Genomic DNA, 21,015 nt, shown 5'->3' on the forward strand with positions numbered 1-21,015 from the left:
CAGCTAGCTATCAGGAGATTTTGGAGCACTTCATGCTTCCATCGGCTGAAATGCTTTATGGAGATGAAGATTTCATTTTTCAGCACGACCTGGCACCTGCTCACAGTGCCAAAACCACTGGTAAATGGTTTACTGACCATGGAATTACTGTGCTCAATTGGCCTGCCAACTCTCCTGACCTGAACCCCATAGAGAATCTGTGGGATATTGTGAAGAGAAAGTTGAGAGACGCAAGACCCAACACTCTGGATGAGCTTAAGGCCGCTATTGAAGCATCCTGGGCCTCCATAACATCTCAGCAGTGTCACAGGCTGATTGCCTCCATGCCACGCCGCATTGAAGCAGTCATTTCTGCCAAAGGATTCCCGACCAAGTATTGAGTGCATAACTGAACATTATTATTTGTTGGTTTTTTTGTTTGTTATTAAAAAACACTTTTATTTGATTGGATGGGTGAAATATGCTAATTTATTGAGACAGGTTTTTTGGGTTATCAGGAGTTGTATGCCAAAATCATCAGTATTAAAAATAAAAGACCTGACAAATTTCAGTTGGTGGATAATGAATCTATAATATATGAAAGTTTAATTGTAATCATTACATTATGGTAAATAATGAAATTTAACACTATATGCTAATTTTTTTGAGAAGGACCTGTATATGCATGCTTAATGCATCTATTGCTGTTGCCCCTCTCCTCTAACCTGGATCTAAGGTCTTTAAAGGGAACCTGTCACCCCAAAAATCGCGGGTGAGGTAAGCCCACCGGCATCAGGGGCTTATCTACAGCATTCTGGAATGCTGTAGATAAGCCCCCGATGTATCCTTAAAGATGAGAAAAAGACGTTAGATTGTACTCACCCAGGGGCGTTCCCGCTGTTGGTCCGGCGCCTCCCATCTTCATCAGATGACGTCCAGCGCAGACGTACTTTGTCTGCCCGGTTGAGGGCAGAGCAAAGTACTGCAGTGCGCAGGTGCTGGGAAAGGTCAGAGAGGCCCAGCACCTGTGCACTGCAATACTTTGCATGGTCATTGTGCCTCCTAGGCAAGATGCAAAAATTTGTGATGTGCCCTCACCACCACTTTAGTCAGTTTCTGTATTAAAACATTTCATATTCTAAGCTTCGTAAAGTAAAATTAGATTGCCCTTACATGACACTGACCAAGCAGGAGGCATCATCCAGGTATAATAAAAAAAAAAACACTAACCCCTCCAGAAAGTTACCCCTTTCTGCACATCTTGACCTATATGAATAAGGAGTATACAAGGAGCATAAAGGTAATCCGCAAAAATAACAATACTTTATTAAGTTACATGTAAAAATACAACATACCGATATTAGTAGTGTGCTAATAACACAAACAATACAGTACTCAAGGATGGTTAAAAATAATACATAAGTGGGCAACCCCCGGTGTGCACCATCAATAGAGCCAGTGTACAAGCAAACGGTTAAAGTGTGCCGCTATAGGTGCATATATCTGTAACTGCACCAATACATTTAACCATGCCCAGTGGCGTAAGAGGAAGATGTAACGTCGCTCCACTTACCGATGCAGGGCTCCGAGAGGGGGCACACCGGACGGGATCCACCTATGCGACCCCCGACGCACGTTTCGCCCAGAGACAAGATGGCTTTCTCCCCTTGATAAAGCCATCTTGTCTCTGGGCGAAACGCGCGTCGCATAGGTGGATCCCATCCGGTGTGCCCCCTCTTGGAGCCCTGCATCGGTAAGTGGAGCGACGTTACATCTTCCTCTTACGCCACTGGGCATGGTTAAATGTATTGGTGCAGTTACAGATATATGCACCTATAGCGGCACACTTTAACCGTTTGCTTGTACACTGGCTCTATTGATGGTGCACACCGGGGGTTGCCCACTTATGTATTATTTTTAACCATCCTTGAGTACTGTATTGTTTGTGTTATTAGCACATTACTAATATTGGTATGTTGTATTTTTACATGTAACTTAATAAAGTATTGTTATTTTTGCTGATTACCTTTATGCTCCTTGTATACTCCTTATTCATATAGTCGTATGGAGTTGGTTCTTTTGTTTGGTGGGGGGGTTATCTTGCACTACTTAGTGCACTTCCCCCCCCCCCCCCCCCCAAGATTTATTATGTTGCCTGGTCGTGTTATCACATCTTGACCTAGTAGCACATGAAGGACTGTTGACATACTAACATTTAAAGGACGAGACCACCACTGTGCCTGTCAATTGCCGAACCACCTCAACCATAATCCTGTCATTGCAAAGGGTCTCCTTTATATTTTGTAGCCATAACTGCTGGCACCCTTATGAAGATGCCCTGGGGACCACTTTTTTAGTCCCACGATATTCCTTTATAAAGGCCTGTTTGCACATATATAATTAATAAGGGAGACAACCTTGCATTTCTTAATTTCGTTTATTACAAAATCTTTACACCAGTATAACCCACGTTTTGTGTCCCTATAACCATCACATGTACTATAAATATATGCCTATTGTAGGTCAGAAGTGACTGAACTATCATTCTGCCATATTTGAGAGACTCAGTGTTATGACGAGCCGTTACTTGCTACACTGTCTCAGCTTTGCATCTGCTTGCTTGAGGGAAATCCACGTGTTCAGAGTACAGGAGCGCAGCTTAGACCAAACCAGATGATCGTTCAGGCCAAATATTTGCGCTGCAAACTGAGCAGCCGCCTCTGGAGACAACACGGTAGAACAGCCCAGCCCTGTGAGGAGACAGGACATGGTCAATGCTCAGACACGTACAATGATACCACCATGTTCCTGAGGATTTACTTACCACTGGGCATTCGCAGAGAAGACCAGATGTCCTGGGCCCCCCAGTCAGCAGTGAGCGGTGGGCAATTGATGACAGGATATGCTGTATTTCCAGAGAGGACAGGACCCAAACCATTGCTTCTACCAGCAACCGCAACAAACACTGTGGGAATGCCATCTCCTAGGAGAAATATGAGATCATGGAGTGGGCAAGTGTCATATTGGGGCACCTACACTGGGTACTTGGGCAACAGTTAAGTTTTATGCATTACAAGCAACTACTGTAGTTTTACTCATAACTATAAAGGTCCTGCTGGTCACATCTAATGCTTTAAGTACAGAGACGGACTCTGGGGAATTATGGGCTCATACAAGGCCCTATTTGCTTCTAGAGAAGCAGTTTAGGGGGCGAATACCTACAGAATGGGACTTCCTGTTAGCTCTTGCAAAGCCACAGAAGCTTGTTATGGCTTCATTTAAGCTATGAGGAAGAAAGGACGATGGCAGCGGAAAGCAAGTTGTCTCTTACACCCCCTTTAAATCTCTTACTTGCCCATTTATCCATTATGCTTTGGGGGTTCGGAGATCTTATAATCAAAATTTAAATTCTCATTGAATAACTCATTCTGGCAGCATTGGTAGAAATCATATGAAAGTTTAATAAGCCAAAATGTTTGATAGCTGCTTCCAATAACCCCCATATTTAAAAAAAAAAAAAAAAAAAAAAAATTTCACAATTGGTTAAAATTTCCAATTGTCCGACAGAACAGCAAAAGCAAACCTTTTCATATGCAGAGTTGGTGCAGAACACTTAAGATCTCACCTTCATACTCTGCCTTTATTCTCAGCGTCTCATCAGGTCCTTTGTGAGCAGACGTCACCCTCAGTTCACACGGGATGCCATAATTTGCACAGGATTTCTTAATCTTTTCACAGTGCACTAGGTCAGAAATTGACCCCATCAACACAACAACCCGTCCTTGGCCATCACTAGTCAGCAGCAGCTGAGGAAAGACAACGTGAGATACAGATCAAATGTAGTTACTGAGAAGAGCACAGAACAGACCATTGTAAAGGTACCGTCACATTTTTTTTTTTTAATCAGATCAATTTTTATTAAGGAAAATCAATGATAACAAATGACATCAAGCTGTTATTCACAGATAATCATATTTTATGAACATAACTCCCCCCCCTCCCCGTCCCCCCCCCTTCGAGACCCCTTTAATGCTTTCCCAAATTCCCATCTGAAATTCCTTCCCCAATTCAAATACAATTGTATAGTATGAACATCATCTATAACATTATGCATCCTCCCTACAATTCTAATCCCATTCTATCCATGGCTGCCAAATCTTTTGAAATACATCTAGTTTATTTCTCTTAGTATAGATACTTTTTTCCAATAAAATTATATGGTCCGCCTGCGTAAGAAAGTCTCGTCTAGTCGGAGGCTCCTCCCTGATCCAGAACCGAGCTATCAATTTCCTTGCTATGAATAACAGTCTAGCAATCGCCAGTTTAACCATAGATACCGCTGCTATTTCTTCCACATAGCCCAATATACAGACCAAAGGGTCTCTGGGAATGACACACCTATATACCAATTCAATCCAATACAACTGTCCAGAAGGCAGACAATCTAGGGCAGTGCCACAGCATGTGTAACATGTCTGCCTGTTCCTGCGAACATCGTGGACACTCGGAATCAGACCTCAAACCCATCTTGAACAGTCTATCGGGAGTTCTGTAAGCTCTATGAATCACATATAGTTGAGACATCCTCCCAGGTTCGCTCATAGAGATCATAGTCACATATTCTAAAATAGATTCCCATCTATCATCATTTATCTCTCCCAATTCAGCTTCCCATTTCACTCTAGACTTGATGGGATGTTTGGCTAGAAAGGTGAATAATAAATCTCTATACACTTCTGAAATTGCCCCCCTTGTCCCGCTGTTCTCCAAAATGGAAGCCAGCGTGATATCAATCTGGATCTCAATAAGTTTTCTCCGACATTGCGACCGATACGCATGCTGAATTCTTTTATAATGATATAAATTTAAATGTGATAACTGGAATTCTGTTTGTAACTCCACAAATGACTTAAGTCCCCCTTGATCCATCTTTCTAATTCCTGCCTCTCTCCATGGCCCATATCCTTCCATTTGCTTAAATTCTTGCAAGTTTATATTATCCCATATAGGTGAGTATTTGGCAAGGCCTGTGACACCCCTAATCTGTTTAACTTTTTCCCATACCTTATGAATTAGGAGAACAGTAGGAAACCGAGAACCCAGTTTCAAAAATTACCCCCCTTCCAAACACTCACCCAGAGGCCATTTTCCCATCAAATAACTCAAACTACTGGGCGATTGCCCCTTTCCCATCTCCTCCCCCCATCCTCCAATATGCTGGCATTGTGCTGATAAAAAAAAAATATACCCAAGGGTTAGGGAGCGCCAAGCCCCCTTCTGCCTTTGGCCTCTGCAAAGTTTCTTGTTTAAACCTTGGGTTTTTTCCCCCCCATATTAGTTCGCCAAACAGCGATTTAATTTTATGGAACCTACTCTGCGGAATCCAAATTGGAGAATTATGCAGTACATATAACAACTGCGGCATCACAATCATCTTCAAAAGGTTCACTCTTCCAGTTACAGAGAGATGTAGTTTGTTCCACGCTGAAATTTTGGTACGTATTTTTTGTAGCAGAGGGCTTAGATTAAGTTCTTCAAACCTCGTCAGAGGAAGGGTGATTTGTATCCCCAAATATTTAAATTTCGAAACTACCTTCAATTTTGCTGACATTTCCACTTCCTCAGTACCCTTTTCTACCTCATCAATGGGCATAATGCACGATTTGTCCCAATTTATTTTGAGTCCAGAGAATTCCCCAAATTCCTCAATTAATGCCACCGCGTTATCCAGATTCTTCCCCGAGTCCCCCAAAAATAACAAAATATCGTCAGCATGCAGAGACACCTTCTCCTCCTTCATTCCATAGACAAATCCTTTTATCTCTCGTGCCTCCCTTATTTTAGCAGCCAAGGGTTCCACAGCTAGGGCAAATAGCAACGGAGACAATGGGCACCCCTGCCTTGTACCCCTATGCAATGAGAAACTATTAGATAATTTATTATTTACTCTAATTTTTGCCATTGGAGAGGAGTATAGCAACCCCACCCAAGATATAAACTTAGGCCCGAACCCAAGGCACAACAGAACCGACCACAAGTAATTCTATTCTACACAATCAAAGGCCTTATGGGCATCCAAAGACACCACCACTCTCTTTCCAGCATTTTCGGCTGGAATTTGCATATTTAAATATAGTCTCCTTAAATTGATTGCTGTAGATTTGTTGGGCACAAATCCAGATTGATCTGGGTGGATTACTTTATCAATCACATGGGTTAGTCTGTTGGCCAAGGCCTTCGCCAAAAATCTTTGTATCTGCTGTAAGGAGCGAGATTGGTCTGTAGGACTCCGGATTCAGCGGATCCTTATCAGCTTTAGGAATGCCCACAACAATGGCCTCTCTCATAGATGTAGGTAGTATGCCCCTCTCCAACGACTCATTAAATACCTTCTCCAATTTAGTTATTATTTCTTCATTAAAAATTTTGTACACCTCTACCGGAATGCCATCCGCCCCCAGGGCCTTATTACCCGCCAGTGCCACCCTCAATTCCTCCGCCCTCGGCCTAACCATTCTCTATCCTCCTCACCTAGTCTAGGAAGCTTAATCGCACTCATACCTGTTCATCTCCTCTTGACCTTTATGTATCTTAGAGGAGTATAACTCACTGTAAAATTGTTTAAATACATCCAAAATTTGATCCCCTTGTGTAACCACATTACCTTCCTTTGTTTTAATTGCGTATATATGTGAGGATTCCCGTTGTGCCGAAGCTACGACGGAGAGCAGGTGCCCCACTTTCTCACCCTCCGCATAGAATGCCTCGTTCTGAAATGCCCGCAATCTCTCTGCCTTACGGATGTGAAGTTTATTAACCTCCGACTGGGCCACTCATGCGGGTCTGCGTAGCTTTGGAACACTGTGCCCCCAATGCCTCCATCACTGCTTTATCTAGTTTTTGAGACCTAGTCTTAAAATCGAGATACTTCTCTGAATTAGATCCCTCTCAAAAACGCCTTCATAGTATCCCAAACTATATGACCCTCTGCACTACCTTCGTTTATCCTAAAGAATTCACCCAGTTCCTCTCCTATCTTTTCCATATCCAGCAACCGTAACCAAAAGGAGTGAATTTTCCATCCCATACCTGCCAACCTCCCCTGTTCTCCCAATTGTAGAGATACCATCAGAGGACAATGATCCGATGGAATATTTGCCCAGAGTTCTACTTCCTGCACCAAGTTATCCATCCCTTCATTTCCCAAAGCCACATCAATGCGAGACAAGGAACCATACGTCGCCGAGTAAGTGTAGTTCTCCATATTTCGAACTCTCCACAAGTCTATCCATCCAATTTCCCTCATGTAGTTTCCAAAAGGTGTTACATTCCCTTCCTCTCTATTCCCTGTATGTTTGCCCCTATCCCAATGATCATTTGCAATATTATTCACGTCTCCTATTACAAGCAACGGGACTCCAGTCCATTTCCCTGATATGCCCAGAATTTCCTGTATCTTTTTTCCCGAAAACGGTGGAGGGATATATAAAGACACTATACATAATAATCTATGCAATATCTTACATACAATAAACACGTATTGCCCGTCTTTGTCTATTATAACCTCCACTTCTTCATATGGAGTAGAAGTGTGGATTAATACTGACACTCCCCTAGCATAGGCTGAGTACGTCGAGTGATAAGCCTTCCTCACCCATCTTTTTTGTAACATAGCTACTTTGTCTTCTACCAGGTGTGTTTCTTGAAGGCATATCACTGAGGGCCTCAGTTTCAGCAGATATTGAAGAATTGCGGCCCGCTTTGAGACATTTGCGAGACCCCTAACGTTCCAGCTTAGAATTTTAATTCTACCCCCCCCCCCCCCCATGATATATCACAGTACCAAACGTTTGACTCATTAAGAAAGGAGGTCTCGATCCTCCCCCCCGCCTTCCCAACTGAAATAACTCCCAACCTTCCCTTCCATCCCCCTCCCAAAAGATTGATTGGCTCCCACAACTTTTAAGCTGATAAGAATTCACTCTCCCTCTCTGAGATCTAAGAGGGCGTTTTTACAGCCCAACAATACAAGCTCAATGCTCCAACCACTCTCCCGTCCACATTTATCAAACTGCAATGTCCGTTGCGCCGCCGAACACAACCCACATATACCATCATAACAATATGTCATCTCAGAGATGACCATTAACTTCTCAAATTCAAACTGAATAACAGGTACTCTTTCCACTTCACTCAGTCTGCTTCAGCGGGACCGTTCCGCTTTGATATTTTTGGTGATAGAATCCAGCCAGTGTGTCGCCTCCTCTGGATTCTGAAAAAAGTGCACCCGATCCAAGGCAGCGACTCTCAGCTTAGCTGGGTAAATCATTGAATAGCGCAAATCCAAGTCTCGTAGTCGCCTTTTGACTTCTCCAAACGTCATTCGGAGCTTTTGGACGGCTGCAGAATAATCTGGGTAGATGGAGATTCGATTGCCATCTATGGTTAGATCCGCACAGTTCTTGGCTTTCCTCAGCAGGGTATCCCGGTCCCGATAATTCAGAACTTTAGCCAAGATGACTCTTGGGGCTGATCCTGGGGGCAAGGGTCTGGTGGGCACACGATGGGCCCTTTCAACGGAAAACATTTTAGTGAGACCATCCCCTCCTACAGTGTTTTTCAGCCATGACTCAATGTACTCAGTGGGGTTATTTCCTTCCGCTTTTTCTGGCACCCCCACAATCCTCAGGTTACTCCTACGGGAGCGGTTCTCAAGATCATCAGTTTTATATTCCAGTTCAGCTATACGCTGCACACACTTTTTTCCCCCCTCCAACAGTTCATTAACCTGGTCTTCAGCGCTCCCCACACGTTCTTCCACCACCTCCACTCTCTGTTCAACTTTGCGCACTGCAGCATTAATAGCAACCATCTCTCCCTTTAATTCATCCACACGACTGTTCAGAGCTGCAAGGGCAGACTTGTTGTACATCACCACAGAGAATATATCTTTGAGCGTCGGCTCTGCTATGTCTAGTGTGTCTGGCTGTTCAAGCTGGTCAGCACGTGCATCCACATCAGGGGATCTATGTTCTTCCCCACTGCTCTGCGACTGGCCCCCTCCTTCTTGTTGTTCCCCAGGGACATATGTTGTTTCAGGTCTCTCACCTTCAGCCACTGACAGCTCATTAGCAGCCACCTCTGACCTCGCAAAGCGTTCCAGCCGACCGATCACCTCCATCTTCCTTAGATATGCCGCGCTCGCCCTTGCTGCCTCCTCTGCAGTCTCGGCGCCATCTTGGGCCTGAGAGCTTCCAGACGCTGCCGGCTCCTTCTGTCTCCTGCGGGTCATTCTCATGCAGGACTCCTCTCCATCTGACCGCACACTGCTGCTCCACGGGTCCCTGCACACTCTTAAGAGTGAATTCAGCGTTCGGCGGCGCCTCAGGTACCAATGTTTAGGGAGATTGTGGCAGGAGAGCTCAGCCGCACATCTTCTCACATTGCTCGCTAGGCCACGCCCCCCAAGGTACCATCACATTTAGCGACGCTGCAGCGATCTAGACAACGATCCCGATCGCTGCAGCGTCGCTGTGTAGCCGCTGGAGAGCTGTCACACAGACAACTCTCCAGCGACCAACTATGCGAAGCCCCTTGGTAACCAGGGTAAACATCGGGTTACTAAGCGCAGGGCTGCGCTTAATAACCCGATGTTTACCCTGGTTACCAGCGTAAAAACAAAAAACAAACACTACATACTTACATTCCGGTGTCTGTCCCCCGGCGCTGTGCTTCTCTGCACTGACTGAGCGCCAGCCGGAAAGAACAGCGGTGACGTCACCGTTGTGCTCTGCTTTCTGGCCGGCACTTACAGTGCAGAGAAGCACAGCGCCGGGGGACAGACACCGGAATGCAAGTATGTAGTTTTTTTTTTTTACGTTTACGCTGGTAACCAGGGTAAACATCGGGTTACTAAGCGCGGCCCTGCGCTTAGTAACCCGATGTTTACCAGTGAAGACATCGCTGAATCGGCGTCACACACGCCGATTCAGCGATGTCTGCGGGAGTCCAGCGACGAAATAAAGTACTGGACTTTCTGCGCCGACCAATGATGGCACAGCAGGATCCTGATCGCTGCTGCCTGTCGAACTCAACGATATCGCTAGCCAGGACGCTGCAACGTCACGGATCGCTAGCGATATCGTTCAGTGTGAAGGTACCTTTAGTGTTACACGTCTGGCAAGGTTTCAGGAAACATTTTAAATTTTCCATAGCAGGTTTTTTTGTGCATAAAGATAAAAGCGGAACAAAGTTACCTCAGGAGACAAACTTTTTGCCAGCAAAGCAAACAAAAGCAGGATTTCTGAATGCAAGCAGTACACAGCAACACCAGCAGTTATAGGGGAGGGGAACCACAACATTACCTCCACTTTGTCTGCAACCCACTCAAAGTTTCTTTTGACCATCTGCATGGCCTCTGGGGTAATCTCCTTCAGATCGCGGTAAGTCTGGGGAGGAAACCCACAAGATAAGTTAGTTATTAACATTCCTTCTGCCAAGTCTTACCATTATGAATGTTAGAAGTCAGGTGAATACCTGTTTATCCTTCTGCTGGGTCTTATCACCTGAGGGCCACAGACGCCACGAGTCATTATCAATAACATCAGCCAGGACAATTTCTTTTTTGGTCACATCCACACCAAACTCAATCTAAGTTTAGAAATTCAGATAATAAAATGCTGACAACGTTAAGGTGCTAACCGCGAGACCTAGAAACGTCCTAACCTTCATGTCCACTAAGGTGCAGTCTTGTGTTGACCATGTTTTTTCCAGAATTTCAAAGATGGCCGCTGTGGAATGGTTCATGATGTCCACCTCCGCCTGGCCAATCACAAGGCCAGCACAGTTTAGTTTGGCTGCAATCAGCTGCTCTTCAGACCATTGAGGGTCATTATTGGCATCATCCTAAAAATATATATATTTTTTTTATTTTCAATTCTAGGCAATGCAGAAATATTGCACCTGTACATGCAGTTTTCTGAAGACTAAATGGAAGTACAGTACAGGACGGAAGCCCCTCAAACACAAACCTTGAAAAACATCTCCACTTTAGGGGGATAAAATTTATATCCTTCCAGCACCCCAGGATTTCTCTTCAGGAAGGAGCCAGTGGCTATTCTCCTGCACACCCACTCTATAGGGATCATCTCACAGTGAGTGGCAATGAAACCAGTCACACTGCACTTCTTCACGAATGCGGTCTTTATACCTGAGGGGGGAAATAATTCATCCATCACAATATTCGTTAGATGCAAGAACAATTATTGAAGTAAAAAAAAAAAAAAAAACCACGCCTGCCCCACCACCACGAGTGACGCCTGCCGCCTACAGTGCCTTGCGAAAGTATTCGGCCCCCTTGAACTTTTCAACCTTTTCCTGCATATCATGCTTCAAAGATACCAAATATAAATTTTTGGTGAAGAATCAACGAGTGGAACACAATTGTGAAGTTGAACGAAATTTATTGGTCATTTTAAATTTTTGGGGGGAAATTCAAAGACTGAAAAGTGGGGCGTGCAATATTATTCAGCCCCTTTACTTTCAGTGCAGCATACTCACTCCAGAAGTTCATTGTGGATCTCTGAATGATCCAATGTTGTCCTAAATGCCTAATGATGATAAATATAATCCACCTGTGTGTAATCAAGTCTCCGTATAAATGCACCTGCTCTGTGATAGTCTCAGGGTTCTGCTTGAAGCACAGAGAGCATCATGGAGACCAAGGAACACAACAGGCAGGTCCGAGATACTGTTGTGGAGAAGTTTAAAGCCGGATTTGGATACAAAATGATTTCCAAAACTTTATACATCCCAAGGAGCACTGTGCAAGCGATCATATTGAAATGGAACTCAAGTCATTAAGTTTTCCCAGTTTTTTTGTGGCAAAATTATTGGTCTCTGCTTATACTCGGGTCGGCTTATACTCAAGTATATACGGTATATATAATACCAGAGGTTTATTAGTGAACAGGTGTCAGCCAGATACCCTCATTAATAAAACTGTACATAGAGTTCAAGTATATGTATGTAATTTTTTTTTTTTTTTTTGCAGTGAACACAGGTGCCGGCAGATGATACTGCTCTCATCAGCGGCACCTGCTGTCACGGTTATCAGTGACACCACACACAGCCCGATGGGAGCAGTAGTCTCAACAGGCCAAGCCCGCTTCACAGCTGAGGGTCACAGTCAGCTGCGGAACCACGCTGACATCTGCCAGCATGATCCCACAGCGCTGAGACAGACAGTACCGGCGGTACTGTTACCACACACAGCATGTGACGAACATGGCGGAGCCAGGACTGAAATGCTCCTGATGACACTGTGCGGCCAGCCCATCACTGTAATGACAACATTGCTGTAGCATTACAGTGTGTGGCAGACAATCCCTGCATGCTCAATGTCCCTCTAAAGAGGAGCAAACATGCAGGGCGGGGACCCGAGTTCCAGTGAAGCAACCCCTTTAATATTCGGCGAGCTCCCAGCATCAAATAGTGGCAAGCATGCTCGCTTATCACTATTCATAGTGAATGTATACAGAGAGCCTGGTGCGGCCAGGGGCAACTTTCTCACCTCTGCTTCATCCTACATCTAAGAACTGTCATAACTGCTGGAATCAGGGTCTCTGCCACTACATTATGCTGCCATCAGATGACGCAGCAGAAACGATGTGTCAGATTCCCTTTAGAGGCAAGCTACACATCACAATAACCCTCCATGTCTACCAAAAATCCTCAGATACCAGTACTGTGATAACCACTGAGTACCATTTCCTCCATTCAAGGATGGGGGGGAAAGAGAAACACCAGCATAAACCTTCTGTACGAGATCTTACCAGCTTCTTGCAGCAGTTTGAATATGTAGCTGGTGGTCTTGTTGGAGATGGACGCTTTCCCCTCCATGTGGTCCTTCCTGGCTGCATTACCCGCTGTGATCTGGTCCTTGGACTGCATGAGGACACAGCCAGGGTGATCCAGGAGCTCATACACCTCTTTAGTTTTACCTTCATTCAGCTTCTTGCCGAGTCTCAGCTCTTAACGGGAGAAAAAGAGACAGGAAATCACTTCATGTAAGCAACGAATGGCGATTATAGGAGAAACCACACCAGAGGGGTCTATACCACGTACATGGGAAGCAGACATCAGATCACGTGAGGGAAGTAATAATAATAATAAACCTTTTTTTTTTTTTATTATTATAACCAGCCAGACAAAACTCACAACCCTCAGTATCAGCAAGGTTGATCATCACAAAATAGGGGGAAGGGCCAGAGTTCACTGCAGTTAAGGCTTAGGCTGTGTGCCCACATTACTTTATGCATTTCTGCCTCAGCGGAAACTCTTAAAAACCACATTCCCATGCAATCCTACGGGATTCCGCAGTTGCTGTGCCCATGCTGTGGAATCGCGTAGCGGTAAAATCTGCAGCATGTCTATAATTTCTGCGGAATTGCAACGATTCCGCATCCATAGGATTGCATTGAAACGCTCACTTTACACATGGTCACGCGACCATGATGTCACAAAGGTCCTTCACGCAAAGCATCCCTGGGAACGGAACGTATCAGGAGCGCCGCTGAGGAGATCAGGGGCCGTCGGAAGTGAGAATAACTTTTTTTTTTTAACATTCTAGCTTTTACTATTGATGCTGCATAGGCAGCATCAATAGTAAAATGTTGGTCAGACTTGTTAAGCACTATGCTGGACAAGTGTGACCAACCTGTCAATCACTTTTCCAAGCAATGCTTCAAATTGCTTGGAAAGCGCAAGCATTCTGCAAGCTAAAAACGTTTGCAAAATGCTTGTGTTTTGCGGGAAAATGCATTTGAATTGCGCATGCGTTTTACCAGCGGCAGGGAGTTGTGGAAATGCTGCGGACATTTCTGCAGAATTTCCACAATGTGGGCAAATAGCCCGAGAGGGAGCGCAGCTTCAGTGACGTCACCGCTAGTTACTAAAGCTGCTCTCATACCAGCTCATTCAACAGTGGTTTTCAGCCGGGACAGTCACATCTTAGGAACGTCCAGGTTGAAAACTGTATATCCCCCAGATATGGATTACTGCATGGGACACAATGATGGACAGGTACGGTATATTGTTGTTTTTTTGTTCTATTTTACTTTTATTACAGGAGATCGAGGGCTTTGCAGAAATTAGGTGTGGTTGCAAGCATGGTGTAATTAAGAGTAATAAAGGAGCCTGTGTGTTTCTTTCAAATAAAGGACTTTATTCTGGCCATGTCTTTATTTACCATATAACTATAGGATTAGCAATGGATAGTTGTCTTATTGACGCCTCTCTTATTACTAACCCTGGGGCTTGATGTCACCCGACGGGGACATCAACTCAAACACCCCCCCCCCCCCAACTATTACCCCACTTGCCACCGCTACAGAGCAAGTGGAAAGAGAGGTTAAGTGCCAGAATTTTCTGGGGTGGCTGAGAGCTGATGTTTTTAGCTGGGGGAAGGGGGTCCCCCATTTTAATAGCCAGTAAAGGCCAAGTACACAGCTGTGAGCTGGTATTAAAGGGACACTGTCACCTGAATTTGGAGGGAACAATCTTCAGCCATAGGGGCGGGGTTTTCGGGTGTTTGATTCACCCTTTCCTTACCCGCTGGCTGCAATATTGGATTGAAGTTCATTCTCTGTCCTCTATAGTACACGCCTGCGCAAGGCAATCCCCTCCACTATGCTGTAACATCTGGACGCCGCGGATTGAACGCTGCGGCTCCACACAGCGTTCAATCTGCAGCTAGTCCGGATGTAAAACGGCCCGTGGACACAAACCCTTATAGTCCCATATACACTTCAGTTTTAACAACAGGTCCATGAGACACCGTAGGTCCTATTCCATAAGTTTTGTGTATCAGACTCTGCGGATGAGAGGGCGTGCTGGAGTCAGAGCACATGCCTTTTAATGAACCCAGCATGTCTCACACCAGTCAAGGACTGCCATTCGATGTGTGGGGAGGAACGTCTCAACTCGTCATGACTTACACGAGATGTGGCCACTGGCGCTGCTATCATGAGGCGAGTTGAATACTTTGCCTCAAGTGGTAGAGTATTCCTAAAGACAGGGGGCAGCAGTCAGAACTCGTGGTGCCGACTCTCCCTGCAATCCCTGCTCTGACAATTGCTGACAGTGCAGTGTCACAAACAAGGTAATGTGCGGTGTGCCCAGTGGCAGGTGAGGTGACTCACTTACCACCCGGCAGGGCTGAGGTGCAGTCAGAAGCGGTGCCCTGTCTCCTGACCTGCTGGCTGCTGTGCTGGGACACACACACATTGCTGGCCGACTTGTAGCAGTAACCGGCAGGCTAGTAAGTAACTATAAAAAACATAATACATGCTAGTGAGTGTCGGTCGTGAACGAGCTGATACAAAGAGCCGGCTCCCTGCTATGAATCAAAGGAGTCGGCTCTGCAGCGTGAGTGAGCCGAGATTTTTTTTTTCCTCTTTCCTTTCTGGTGCCTGCAGCTTGTCAGACTGACTCCTGTGGGAGGAGAGAAGTAGCTGTGGACTGTTTGTGAGCACTGGAGAAATGGTGCAGACAAGCACATGCACAGGACAGGGTGGATGGGAAAAGAAAGTAAATGCTTCCTATTGTTAATAGTCCATGAAGAGGTAGAAAAGAAGTGCACTTACCCGTATATAGTAGTCACAATATTTATTCGGACATATTACAAAGTGTGCAGAGAGGGATGTGGAAAAAAAAAAGCGGACAACGGCTGTTTCGTGCCTCAGCACTTCAACGGGTCTAAAAACCGGTTTTTGGACCCGTTGAAGTGCTGAGGCACGAAACGGCCGTTGTCCGCTTTTTTTTTCCACATCCCTCCCTGCACGCTTTGTAATATGTCCGAATAAATATTGTGACTACTATATACGGGTAAGCAGGGGCGGACACAGACTGCAGAGGGCCCCTGTGCAAGAAATCTTCCCGCCCCCCCCCCCCCCCTCCATAGCGCAACAAAGTTATGTAAGCATATAGGTAGGGGTGGGATTCAAATTTTTAACAGGTTCTGTGTTTGTGTAGGAAAACCACAGCCATTTTTAAGCCACACCCATTTACACACACCTTTTCCTCAAACATATACAAGTAGGGGCGCAGTTAAACCATACCTCCCAACTTTTGAAGAGGGGAAAGAGGGATAAAGTTTGCAGTGCGCGCAGCGAACCATGGTAAATTTTAAGCCACGCCTCTGAGCACACCCATTTCACAACTAGTCACACCCATATCCACGTCCCAACCACAGCTATTTAGCATTGCTGATCGCACTGTTTCATAAACAATAATTATAAACAAAAAATATGGTCACACAGTGCTCCATACTGTATAATGGCCCCACATGATGCTCCATACTGTATAATGGCCCCACATGATGCTCCATACTGTATAATGGCCACACATGATGCTCCATACTGTATAATGGCCACACATGATGCTCCATACTGTATGATGGCCACACATGATGCTCCATACTGTATGATGGCCACACATGATGCTCCATACTGTATAATGGCCACACATGATGCTCCATACTGTATAATGGCCCCACATGATGCTCCATACTGTATAATGGCCCCACATGATGCTCCATACTGTATAATGGCCACACATGATGCTCCATACTGTATGATGGCCACACATGATGCTCCATACTGTATAATGGCCACACATGATGCGCAATACTGTATAATGGCCTCACATGATACTACATACTGTATAATGGCCACACATGATACTGCGCACAGTATAATGGCCACGCATAGTTACTCCTACACATGCGGCTCCGCTCCGTACACCTCATACACACACACACGGCTCAGCTCCATGCACACACACGGCTCAGCTCCGTACACCTCATACACACACACGGCTCAGCTCCGTACACCTCATACACACACGGCTTAGCTCCGTACACCTCATACACGCACGCGGCTCTGCTCCGTACACCTCATACACACACGGCTCTGCTCCGTACACCTCATACACACACGGCTCTGCTCCGTACACCTCACACACACATGGCTCTGCTCCGTACACCTCACACACACACGGCTCTGCTCCATACACCTCATACACACATGGCTCTGCTCTGTACACCTCATACACACGGCTCTGCTCTGTACACCTCATACACACAAACGGCTCCGCTCCGTACACCTCACACACACAGGCTCTGCTCTGTACACCTCATACACATGGCTCTGCTCTGTACACCTCATACACATGGCTCTGCTCCGTACACCTCATACACATGGCTCTGCTCCGTACACCTCATACACACACAGCTCCGCACACCTCACACACAAACGGCTCCGCTCACCTCACACAAAAACGGCTCCGCTCCATACACCTCATACATACAAACGGCTCCGCTCCGTACACCTCATACACACAGGCTCTGCTCTGTACACCTCATACACACACAGGCTCTGCTCTGTACACCTCATACACACGGCTCTGCTCCGTACACCTCATACACACGGCTCTGCTCCGTACACCTCATACACACACAGCTCCGCACACCTCATACACACACGGCTCCGCTCTGTACACCTCATCCACACACGGCTCTGCTCCGCTCCGTACACCTCATACACACACGGCTCCGCTCTGTACACCTCATACACACACGGCTCTGCTCCGTAGACCTCGTACACACACACGGCTCTGCTACATCCACACTATAAACAACTCCGACCCCACACATAAGCTTACTGTCTAGCACCATGACAGAACAGCAGAGTCCTGACCTCATCACAGGTCCTGAGCAAGTTTCAGTGACTCACTGACAGAGGCCCTCCCCCTCTGTCCTCTCTTCCTGGTCCAGCGTTTGCTACCCGTCACCTCACCGCAGACCACAGCAGTGACAGCCGGCTGGACAGCAGCATAATATATGCTAGCAGGTGAGGAGGGGGGCCCGTTTAACTGTCATATCACATGCGTGCAGCAGAGCGGGCCCCCCTGCTTCTCCTGTTAGCAGTAATACTACCGCCGGCTGTCATTCACCTTATTGCTTTGTATGCCCGTCGGGGGCCCCCTCCCGCTCTGGGCCCCTGTGCGGTTGCACAGGTTGAACAGGCGGTATGTCCGCCCATGCGGGTAAGTGCACTTCAATGCATTACTTTGGAGGCTGCACCCAGTTTCTATTGTAAAAGGTATTTTTTCATGCCAGCTCTCGTAGTGATTTGGGTTGTGTTACGTACAGAATCTAACTATATAGAAGCTGTGCGGAGGATCCTTTTCTGCTTTTCTTCCTATTAACCCTTAAGTGCCCACAGACTGCAAGCATTAGGGTATGTTTCCACGTTCAGAAAACGTTGAGCCGCAGCGTACAACACGCAACGTCCAGATGTTACAGCATAGTGGAGGGGATTTCATGAAATCCCGTCTCCACTATGCAGTAAAACACGCAGGCGACAGACCCACGTAAACAGACATGCAGTGCGTCTTTTCAGAATGCAGCATGTCTGTTTACAATGCGGCGACGCTCCGTTGCCACGCCATAAATGTACCATAGACTATCATTAGATGCGATAAAATTGCATCCAATGATAGTCACATGCGTAGAAACTGCATAAATGCAGCTTACTACACATGTCTGCCGGCTCACCTGTCCCGCCGCTGGAAGTCCCTCGTCCACTGCAGTTCTCGCGATAACTTATTGTGAGAACTGCCGTGCACGTGACCGGGACTTATCTCCGGTCACTAGTCTGGTTCTCACAAACAGCTGATTGTGAGAACGCTGTAGTGTAGGTGATTGCTGGAAAGTTATCTCCAGCGATCATCTACCGGCTCTGCTACATCTAGATGTCACGTCAGGCATCCAGATGTAGTAGAGCCGGACTCGTCTATCTACACTGTGTGCATATACACCAACATGTAAAGAGTAAACCAGTGTTATTTGTACTGATTTTACTACGTGGGGGTGGGGAGGCGCCGTTTTTACAGTTCGCCTCAGGCAGCAGAAAGGCTAGGTTCACCCCTAGATGTGGCATCCTGAGCCAGCTGCTCCCATTTTGCCAGAGCTCAGCAAAAAAATGGTGTGAAGACACCGAAAGATGCAGGATTCTTACAACTTCATACTTTTTTTTTTTTTTTTTTTTAAACTGATCCAATTCAGCACATGGACCAGAAGCCAAAGCCCAATCCTTTCCAGGTGACAACGGGGGCCACAGTCTACAGCTTTCTATCCAGTCAGAAGCCCCCCATACCAGCCTTTAGAAGGGAATCTGACTCACAGGTTCACAGGTTACTACACTGTGTCCTGACTCCCGGTAACCCCAGCACACCAGGTGATTTGGTCGGTGCGATGGCGTCCGCCGGCTCTTCTACATGTGGATGAGGTGTCCGGTGTCATCCACATACCGGTCCGGTCTGATGGACGTCCTGCAGTCTCACACCTGTGTAGTAGCATCGGGGGGTACTCTGCTCTGCCCCACTGTGGGCATTGATGTCCTGCGCAGCCGGCGATGCTACTGCACAGGTGTGAGACTGCAGGACGTCCATCAGACCGGACCGGCCTCACGGAAATACAGCGCAGGACCCAATCACATGATACTGCTGAGGTGAGCGGGGGAGGGGAGGCAGGAGACAGTAATTATATGTGAGGTGCAGAAAAGGTGGTGGCGATTACTGGGAGACTAAGGAACTGGGGACAGGTTAACCTCTTGCATGCCTGTGTCGTGGCTCCTCACCCCCAGGAGGGCAGTGCCCACTAGTCTCACCACATGGCCCTGGTCACATGACAGGCGGGCACACCGGCACTCACCTCCGCTGGATTCCATCTTCCTGATTTTATGCCTAAATATAAAAAAACAATAATTACACAGCTGTCAGTGCCGGGATGCAGCAGCAGGGAATACTGAGACTTTAGTTCTTTACGCTGTGCAGCAGGTCACTTTCCTGCATAGGCCCAGCGCTTGGGATTACTGGCGGTTCCCAGAAAGAGGCAAGCGGCGGCCATGCGGGAGGAGAAGCACATGGTGACGTGAGTGACTGTTACCTAGCCGTGAGGAGAAGCAGCGAGGAAACCCAGCACAGGAGAGGACGGCGCCGCCGCACACACTGACTGACAGAGCGGGAGACCGCACGATAAGAGGACGCCTCTGTGCCCGCCCACCTATACCGCCGACCAATCACACACAGCGACAAAACACTGAGTCGGCTATCACCGGAGAGTATTCCCACTGTCACCACTAGGGGCAGAGCAACATCTGTGAGTGTGAGGGGAATCCACGAGGACGGGGCAGAGGAGGACGGGGCAGAGGAGGACGGGGCAGAGGAGGACGGGGCAGAGGAGGACGGGGCAGAGGAGGACGGGGCACATGTGGGAGCGAAGACCTGATAGCAGGAACCTGGGTTTTTGCTGAGGCTGCTGGAGAAGAGAAGCCTAAAATGAGGGGCTGCTCCATGGAGGTGTGAGGAGAGGACCGAGGGGCTGACACACACAGCACAGCACCGCACACATACAGTCATACACAGGCAGAGGCACACAGACTCCCAGAGCACTGCAGCTCACCTCCCGGCATTCTGCTTCCTGTCTGAGGCAGCCCAGCTGGGTGACGTCATCATCCAGCGTGCTGCTGTCTCAGAAAGCTTCCAGGAATCCAGCGAGGAAGAGGCTGCTGGAATGTGTGTGTGTGTGTGTGTGTGTGTGTGTGTGTGTGTGTGTGTGTGTGTGTGTGTGTGTGTGTGTGTGTAGCTGCAGTGAGCTGTGTGTGTGTGTGTGTAGCTGCGGTGAGCTGTGTGTGTGTGGTGAAGGGCAATGATATTGGTGGGGAGAGACAATGATGGAGGTGATGGGCAATGATGGAGGTGGGGGGAAGACAATGATGGAGGTGATGGGCATGGTGGTGGTGGGGAGGCAATGATAGAAGTGATGGGCAGTGATGGTGGGGGAGACAATGAAAGAGGTGATGGGCAATCATGGTGATGGAGGGAATGATGGAGGTGATGGGCAATGAGTGTGAGGGGAGGTGATAGGTAATGATGGTGGGGGGGCAATGATGGAGGTGATGGGCAATGATGGTG

At 47.0% G+C, this 21,015-nt stretch overlaps 1 protein-coding gene across 2 annotated transcripts; it reads right to left on the minus strand.

The window, feature by feature from the left end:
* Positions 1–2,397: 2,397 nt before the first annotated feature.
* PAICS (phosphoribosylaminoimidazole carboxylase and phosphoribosylaminoimidazolesuccinocarboxamide synthase) lies at positions 2,398–20,732 on the minus strand. Of its 2 annotated transcripts, none has more exons than XM_069744439.1 (10): positions 20,504–20,732; positions 19,754–19,785; positions 12,813–13,010; positions 11,010–11,188; positions 10,705–10,884; positions 10,516–10,629; positions 10,344–10,427; positions 3,605–3,785; positions 2,804–2,962; positions 2,398–2,729 (listed from the first exon to the last, which is right to left on the minus strand). In XM_069744439.1, exons 1-10 carry the CDS (start codon positions 20,554–20,556, stop codon positions 2,563–2,565), a joined length of 1,347 nt encoding a protein of 448 aa, XP_069600540.1. In that variant the 5' UTR covers positions 20,557–20,732; the 3' UTR covers positions 2,398–2,562. The 2 variants fall into 2 exon arrangements, with proteins under 2 accessions (XP_069600540.1, XP_069600541.1); XM_069744440.1 differs by lacking the exon at positions 20,504–20,732 and adding an exon at positions 19,988–20,090.
* Between the last annotated feature and the right edge of the window lie 283 nt (positions 20,733–21,015).

This window comes from Ranitomeya imitator, chromosome 1 (assembly GCF_032444005.1).
Source record: "Ranitomeya imitator isolate aRanImi1 chromosome 1, aRanImi1.pri, whole genome shotgun sequence".
Lineage (NCBI taxonomy): Eukaryota > Metazoa > Chordata > Amphibia > Anura > Dendrobatidae > Ranitomeya > Ranitomeya imitator.